Below are 8,454 nucleotides of genomic sequence, written 5' to 3' on the forward strand. Positions count from 1 at the left end.
ATCACAGCACATTGTAAGAATTAAGAAATTTATAAGAAAATATTGCATGTATAATTCTGAGTGATTTAATGAATTTTTACTTGTGGTTTTTTGATATCATTTCAAGACAAATTTAATTATTTTTAAATAATTTTTAACGCATTTTAATATTATAAAAGATGTTCGTTGATTGACGACTGTAGCAAAGAAAAAGCACAGATTTTCCTCAAAATAGCTTCCATTGACCAGAAATCTGAGCCCGAAAGGACAGTCCGATGACATGTTCAAGGTCTTTCTAAGCCCATTTTACCTCTACCCGTCACTTTAACAGCGATCACTCGCTTACTTTTTATGCTAAGTCTTCATCCTTCACCTCTTCCAGCTTTGTCTCCTAATCTCCTTCATCTGTAGCTGCAAGAACCTTTCTTCTCCCCCAATCATGGGCATCCCAGATGCGATGCTCTGCAGCTGCCCTTCATTTCATTTTCGCTTTTAGTCAGTTCTATTGAAAACTTTCAGTCCATTCAGTTTTTTAATCCAAAATGTATTTTTGGTCTTCTACTATGCTTGTGTGAAGTCCTTGGTATCACCTCTATCATTGGTTCATCTTTTCATTTTTCATTTTGTTTACTATTCTCTTATCTCTTTGTTGGCTTAACAGTGGATGCTTCTTCTTACTTCTCAAAGCACGGGTCTTTTATTCTGGGGATAATACATTTGATACTTAGCACCTGCATTTTCAGTGGAAACTAATTGGAGAAAGTACATTCATTCACTTATTTTATTTAATTTCCCGCTGATGGATGTGAGTTTAGTTACTTTCTATGATCAAAGGGATCCTATTTTTGTGGATGCCTCTGCTAAGAAACTAAAAGGCAAAATGTAATTGAATCTTAGTGTTTTCAAACGATACTTCGTCTTTCCAAATGGTTGCATTCGTACTACATGCTGATTTGACATTAGGACTAATGTCATATCTGCATTTGAAATCAAATTCGCTTATTTCTGGCTTGATTATTACTTTTTGCTTGTTCAATAGGTGACTAAATCAGATTACCTGTGAAGGATCAAATGACAACCATGCAGATTTATTGCCGTTGGTTTGATTCTGAGACTGAGACACAGTTAGTATCCGTTTGTATATCCAGTTCCTACTGCAATCGAAAAGCTGCTTACAAAGTGCTAATAGCCTGTTGAATTTGGGGCTTTTGTCTAATTAGCTAAGTTGGTCAAAGCATTTAGATCATGCCATACTATATACAGAGACTTTACAGGCTGTGCAAGGCATCTTTTTCTCCAGATGGGCCTGTATCTGAAGAAGCTCTTGAAAAAGTTCGTGAGAAGTTAGGTATATTTCTCATTACCCTTATTGGGTTTTCCCTAAAGGCAGATTTTTGTTGTCAACTCCATTGCTTTCCCTGCCCTGAATTTCATGGAAATTTGACATTCTTATGACTAACTTGCTGAGATTACTTATCTCTTTTGAACTCATCAACTATCATTGATTGCTAAGAATCTTTCTGATTCGTTTCTTTTTTCTTTTTTTCTAACATTTAAATATGAGGTGTGATTCCCAATTATGAATGTAAATAGTATTATAATTATAATAATATAATATTCTAAATTGGTCTGAATCGAAGTTTGCCCTTGTACTTTGTACAAAGAACACCAGGGCTTTGTCTTTTGCTATTCTTGTTCCTCCAAGATAAATTTTTCACTTTTGCCTTTAAGGTTTATCGTGAGTTATTGCTGGAATTCTATGTTTCTAAACTACCACATCTTTTCTGTTACGAGGGAATTTATTGTAGAAGGAAAGTTAATTAGGGAGCCTTGACATGAACCAATTAGTCCAGCAGAGAGTTAGTTAAAAGATAATTGACTCAGTCATGACAGCCGCAATCCCTATAAGCTATAAATAGGGAATATTATGTATTAAGATGACTGTTGAATAACATTATTCTTGGTACTTTTCTCTTTTCTCCCGTTTGATATGATGTATTTGGGACATCTTGTTTCTGCCAAGGGTGTGGAAGCTAATCCCTAGAAGATAACAATGGTTTCATCGCCTACTTCATATTCTATTAAAGGTGTAAGGTTTATCTAGGACTTAATGGCTATTATAGAATGAAGATTTGTGAAGGATTGTGGGAGATTAAGTAAGCCTCAAATGGATATGTTGAGGAAGAATGAGAATTTATGCGGTTTTCTGAAGCAGAAAATGCTCTTCAGTCATTTAAAGACAGCTATGACAGCAACTCCATTTTTGGCTCACCCAAATTCTGAAGAAAATTTGTAATAGAAAGAAATCTATCTGATGTGGGCTTAGGGGTGGTTTTCTCTTAGCAGGGGTGTCCTATAACTTTTGCAAGCCAGGTTCTATGCCCAAGTAAGAGAAATTCATCTGCATATGAGAAGGAACTAATGGCCATTGTCTTTGCAGTCAACAATATAAATTGTACTTTCAAGGGCAGAAATTCATCGTCAAAACTGACCAATGACCCCTTAAAACTTGCTTTAATTATGGGATCTTAGCTATGAAATTGTATGCGGATGAGGAAATGAGAATGGATCTGCAGATATTCTTCTAGAAGTAAGCACCCACAATAAGAGCTTATTCGCGCAGCAAATACTGCAATTGCTGCAAACCTTGCTATAAAAGTTCAACGATCATGGGAAGAAGATGACAGAGTGCTATCTCTCATAGCCCAGTTGCTGATTGGTCCGCTCTATTGGCCTCAGTATTCATGGGGTAAATATTTGCTTGAAAAGGAAAGGAAAAATAGTGGTGGTGCAAATCAGAATTTGAGGAAGCAGTTTTCACAGTATTTTCATGGAGATGCAGCTGGTAAACATTTGGGCATGTAAAAGAATCTCTGTCATTTATGGAGACTCAGGGATGACTGGATTGGAGCCTTGCAAACGATGGTGAGCTTTGATACCATGTTAATATTCCAGATGAGAAGTGAATATGAAATCATGCAATGTTATTCAAGATCTCCTGCGATGTGCTAGCCGATATATAAAGTTCAGTGAGTTACTGTACTCACTGAACTTTATGAACATGGACTTGTGGATTAGAAGATAACTACTCGGTTATGAACTTATGATAGCTGCCATCCCTATAGGCTATAAATAGGATGTATCATGTATTGAGGTGCTGTTGAATAACAAAGCTCTTGATACTTTTCTCTCTTTTCCATTGTCTGTTACCATTTTACTTGTTCATGAAACGAGTCTTCACTACTTGCTGGTCAGTGAAGGACAAAACTAGCAGTTTCTTTTCTTTCTTTCTTTCTTTCTATCTTTCTTTTTGTGTGTGTATTGTGAATTCTTAGACCTACTTTGAAGATGTAATGTGCTTTTTTAGTTACTTTCTTAATTTCTTATCAAGGGAGCAAGGGTCTGGGTTTGTCCAAGTGATGACGGCTTTTGACATGACCTAATTTATGCTGTTAATATCATATAAGATACACAAACACATTGACTTCATCTGAACTCGCTGCTCATACATTTTTGTTCCCTTATAATTTACTGATGTCCTGAACTGCTCATTTTGTTCTTGCGACGTGATGATTTAATTATCATTCATTTTTTTAATTAACTTTTGACATATTGCTCCAGAAAAAATCAAACCAGCAGATGTTGGCCTTGAACAGGAGGCCCAGGTCATTCGTAATTGGTCTGGTCCAATGCTTGAACGTAATGGTGGCCGTCAAGCATTGCCACCAATCAAATACTTGCATTTGCATGAATGTGACAGCTTCTCTGTAAGCATTGAAACTTATTACTCCTCATCATATTTAGTACTTAAACAGGACTTGCAGTTAGCAATTTTTATGAAGTTATTTCTTTGATGAGGTGGTCTCTCAAGAGATTGAGTTTTCATTGGTTGAATAGACTTTAAAGGATTTAATATTAAAACAGTAGTTACTAAATTTCTTTTAATGATGATGATGATGATGAAATTATTATTATTATTATTATTATTATCATTATTATTATTATTATTTTGTCTTGTTCAAATCTCAACATTCACCTCACATACAAAAGTTCAAACTCTTGAGAAGTCCACCCTTATATTAAAGTTGGACCTCATTTTAATTTTATCTTCTGCAGATAGGTATATTTTGCATGCCCCCCTCCTCTATTATTCCTCTCCATAATCATCCTGGAATGACAGTGCTGAGCAAACTCTTGTATGGATCATTATATGTTAAATCATATGACTGGATTGATTTGCCTGGCTCTGGTGATCCATCTGAAGGTTTGTGTTTTTATGACTTTACAGACTCTCGTGTTGCTCTGTCCAACTTTGTAGTCCTCTGTGCTTGCTTGGGAATTATTTAAGCTTAAATGTGATGAGTGCTACAATGACTTTGTACCGTTGAAGGATATTGTTTTATGAATATATAGAAAGATGACGTAGGCATCTTCTTTCCCCTAACAATAGCCCTTGTAAAAATCCAACAAGGAAGAAAATGGTAAGGCTTAATTTGGCCAGAAGTAGATAGAAGATCTTTGACCTCGCTTCTGTTATGTGATCTCTCTCATAGCTATCAAAAGCATATGCAGTAAAAGATGGAATTGTATTCAACTACAAATTGAAATTGACTGGTGGGATTTTTGGGAAAAGGGTAGTGAAATGGATTATGTTGAGTACCTCAGAGACATTCTTGGCCAAGTTTTAAAAAATGGGCCAAACATTTTGTCAAGGCAAGTAGTAGGGCAAAATTCAATTTGATGGACAATCCCTGTTTTCTGTTATAGGTTTAGATACTTATTTCAAGTTCTGGCTCCCTTGCCCAACCCAAATCTGTAAGATATAACTTCTTTATAGCCATTTCTTTGGTCATGGGACGACCAAGGCTCAATAGAGAAGGTACAACAAGTATTTTGTTTCTGGTCTCAACTGGACGTTGACATCTCTTGATATACTTTATTGCTTTCACAGTCTCTGCTGCGTTATGGCTTGACCCACAAAGACTGACAAGGAAATATTTTTACCATCATTATATTTATGGCAAGTTTCCTTCTATTGGGGAAGCCAACAAACTAGCTGGACTAAGTAGTCCTTACTTTTTCAATGCCATTTGTAAAAGGTTTCCTTTAATTAATGATTTTCTTAAACCATAGTTTCTCCCGTTTGGAATTGTCCATCTCATCATTCCTCTTTCGAGACATTGCTCCAAAACCAAAATTCTTGTTTGACAGCTAAACCAGCAAAGCTTGTCAAAGATGCAGAGATGGTAGCACCGACCCCAACAACAATTCTTTATCCTGCTAGCGGAGGAAACATTCATTGCTTCAGAGCTATAACTCCTTGCGCCATCTTTGACATATTGGCTCCTCCATATTCTTCAGAAAATGGAAGACATTGCACCTATTTCCGGAGATCCCCAAGGAGAGATCTTCCAGGTAATGTACTTTATTCACAGCAATGGTTTAGTTTCTATTGAACTTGTTTTCTCGTAGTCTCCCACATCCTGATCGTTGTGCTGTAAGCTGCTATCTCCTAGTGGGTTATAAGGGATAAGGCTTCTTCTTGTTATTGTTGTATAATATTGACAATGCTCTTTGAATTACAGGTAGTGTTGAATTGGATGGAATTACAGTTTCTGAAGTGACTTGGTTGGAAGAGTTTCAACCTCCAGACGACTTCGTGATCCGGAGAGGGCTTTACAGGGGTCCTGTTATTGGAACATGAAAAATTACTTGTTTTTAGTGTACTTACACTCAAGAATTTAACTTGTTAGTTTAGGGGTCGTTGAAGGGAATCATGCAGAACGTGTTATCAAAAGCCATTGCAATACTTTTATTCTTTGTTTATATATTAGGCATTTGGTTTGTACACTAGATAAATATTTTTATTTAACTATAGCTGAACATTGCTTTTTTAGTTTATTGTTTGTTTGTATAAAAAATATCCACAAATTATTGGTACAAGTAGCCAAAACGAAGTGAATTGGCCCGTAGTTTAAAAATCTCAGGCCTTTATAGAAGCTCTCATTTTTTCCAGTGGGAGTTTTCTCAATCTTTAAAAACATTTAGACAGTGTTTAAATTTAAATTTTATATTTTATATTTTACATTTAAAATTTGTGCATTTAAAATATTTTATTTAAATAGTTTAAAAAATTTTAAATGAATAAGAGAGATTGAAATTCCAAATAAAAAAAAATTAGAAACCATAAGTTTATTTTTATTTTTTAATTAAAAAATGAGAAAAAAATAAAAAAAATATAGAAACTATAAAAATATTAATAATAAAAACATGAAGAGGATAAAATAATTAAAATAATTAAAATTTTTAAATGAATAAAATGTAGATAAAATTTAAAAAAAAATAAAAATAAAAAATAAATTTAAATTGAAACCTAATTTAAGTTCATAAATTTTTATATATTTAAATAAAAAATTTAATCTAAATTTAAATTTACATCAATTTAAAGTACAAACAATTCATTTCTTTGTGAGAAAATTTCAAGCCAGCAATAGGGCCCTCGATTTTTTTTTTTTTTTTATAAATGGGAAATTTCTCGTGGCCCTTGGAATTTTGTGAGAATTTCTCACATCCACCCAGAAACCGTAAGAAATTGTCGCGACGAGTGGGAGCTCGGAGCTCCCATTTTTTCCAAGTGAGGAGATTTTCCTTACGGCCTCTGAAAATCCGTGAGGATACTGACGACATCACAGAAAGCGCGAGAAATCAAAATTACACCACCAAGGAAAGAAAAGAAATGAAGTTACAAGTTCTTCAGCCAAGTTATTATTATTATTTGTTCAGAGTGGGGGAATTTCTTGAGATTCAGCCTCGAAATAAACAAAAGGAGTGGTGAGCAGAAGATAACAGAGAGAGGATCGCAAGTAGCCAAAATGGTTGGGAAAGTTTAAGATAGACTCTCCACGAAACACGGGCATGTGATCATTTGCGATCTCTACAACCATGCAGCATGCCATTAATCTCTCTCTCTCTCTCTCTCTCTCTCTCTCTCTCTGTGTGTGTGTGTGTGTGTGTGTGGAATACAAGCTTACAGTTTTGTGATTTTGTGGAGGCGAAAGAGTCGCCGCGAAGGTAGGCACTCCATGCGAATTCACTCGCTCCACAGAGAGAGAGAGAGATCCCTATTTGCACGTTTGGACTGACCCTAGATTCTTTCCATTTACTGTCCTTTTCTGTTGGTAAATTGCTTTTTATATTTGATAGTGAATTTATAATATTCTTAATCCTGTTTTAGAAATATATATTAAGTTTTTTAAAATCAAAAAATAATTTTGAGAATTCAAATAATAATGATGATGATGATAATTTTATTAAAAAGGTCCCTTGTTATTTATTGTAAATTGAAGATCAATTTGTTTATTGTTTATTAATTTTATACCAACAGTTAAGTTTTTTCTTTTAAGGAGTATCTATATCATCGTGAATAGAGACTCATCTTTCTCAAGGCACTAATAACAAAATTAATGTAATATTTAATTCAAATTAAATTGGAAAAATTAATCACTATGTATAAATTATTCAAAATTTGAAATAATTTATAGATAAATTCTTTTTTCATAAATTTATTCAAATATAATTTTATGATTCTAAATGAAAATACATATTTAATGCTTGTTAATGTAACTGAATATTACGGTTATGATCTTATGGTTTATGTTTTCTAATGAAAGAGATATATTTGGTTATACAAATAATAACGGAAAATTTTGGTTGGCAAAAAAAAAAAAAAACCGAACATTTTGTACGGAGTTCCTGATCAACTTACATGAAAATGGAATATATGAGAGAAGAAAACTCTAGATAGCTCAATCAGATATCTATGGGGAATGCTATATATAGCTAGTCTCCATGTATAAATTAAAAAAAAAAAAAATCTTAGATATTGACATAAATTTTAACTATTTTATATCTTTGAAGAAGTCTATATGTTTATTTGAAAGGAATATTTTGACCGTATATATTCCTTGGTCTAACAATTTGGCTTCATGTCGATTTTTATAGGAGTAACTAGAAAGTTAATTAGAATTCTCCATTAATATTTTATTATTATGGCTTGGTTTAAGGGTTCAAGACTGAATTCACACGCACGATCCATCATTTCTTAATTTCCAGTAATCAACAATATTACATCAATAACTTTAAACTACTCAAACAATTAATTGCATAATATTTTTTTATGCTTTGATTTTTCTATTTCCAAATGAGGAACTAACGGGGCATATATAAGTTGTTTTTGGTGCGTATCTAATAACTCAATACATGCATGGTTACGTTGTATGCCGTTCGGTGAAAGAATTGTTATTACTGACTTAGAAACTCCTTGAAATATTTATTTATTTTAAAACCCTATTTCCTCTGGTAGTATATATAGTGAATCCCTAGCCCTGTTTCTGTCTTAACATTTCTCCATTCGTGCAATGAATAATCAAAAGCAAATAAATAGAATAAAAAATCCATCAAGATCAATTCATCATG

General features: G+C 33.6%; 1 protein-coding gene across 7 annotated transcripts; it reads left to right on the top strand.

Annotated features, from left to right (window-relative positions):
- Nucleotides 1-224: 224 nt before the first annotated feature.
- On the top strand, nt 225-5,875 carry LOC129315110 (plant cysteine oxidase 4-like). 7 transcript variants are annotated; one of them, XM_054958658.1, is made up of 7 exons: nt 291-562; nt 1,019-1,103; nt 1,200-1,327; nt 3,601-3,746; nt 4,096-4,243; nt 5,191-5,394; nt 5,565-5,875. In XM_054958658.1, the coding sequence occupies exons 3-7, from the start codon at nt 1,225-1,227 to the stop codon at nt 5,681-5,683; spliced, it is 720 nt and encodes a 239-aa protein (XP_054814633.1). In that variant the 5' UTR covers nt 291-562; nt 1,019-1,103; nt 1,200-1,224; the 3' UTR covers nt 5,684-5,875. The 7 variants fall into 7 exon arrangements, with proteins under 7 accessions (XP_054814632.1, XP_054814633.1, XP_054814629.1 ...); XM_054958654.1 differs by adding an exon at nt 641-741 and having other exon boundaries at nt 292-562; nt 1,019-1,327; XM_054958657.1 differs by lacking the exon at nt 291-562 and adding an exon at nt 225-268 and having other exon boundaries at nt 1,019-1,327.
- The last annotated feature ends 2,579 nt before the right edge of the window (nt 5,876-8,454 follow it).

This window comes from Prosopis cineraria, unplaced genomic scaffold (assembly GCF_029017545.1).
Source record: "Prosopis cineraria cultivar Desert tree isolate PC_DT_omini unplaced genomic scaffold, ASM2901754v1 PC7, whole genome shotgun sequence".
Lineage (NCBI taxonomy): Eukaryota > Viridiplantae > Streptophyta > Magnoliopsida > Fabales > Fabaceae > Prosopis > Prosopis cineraria.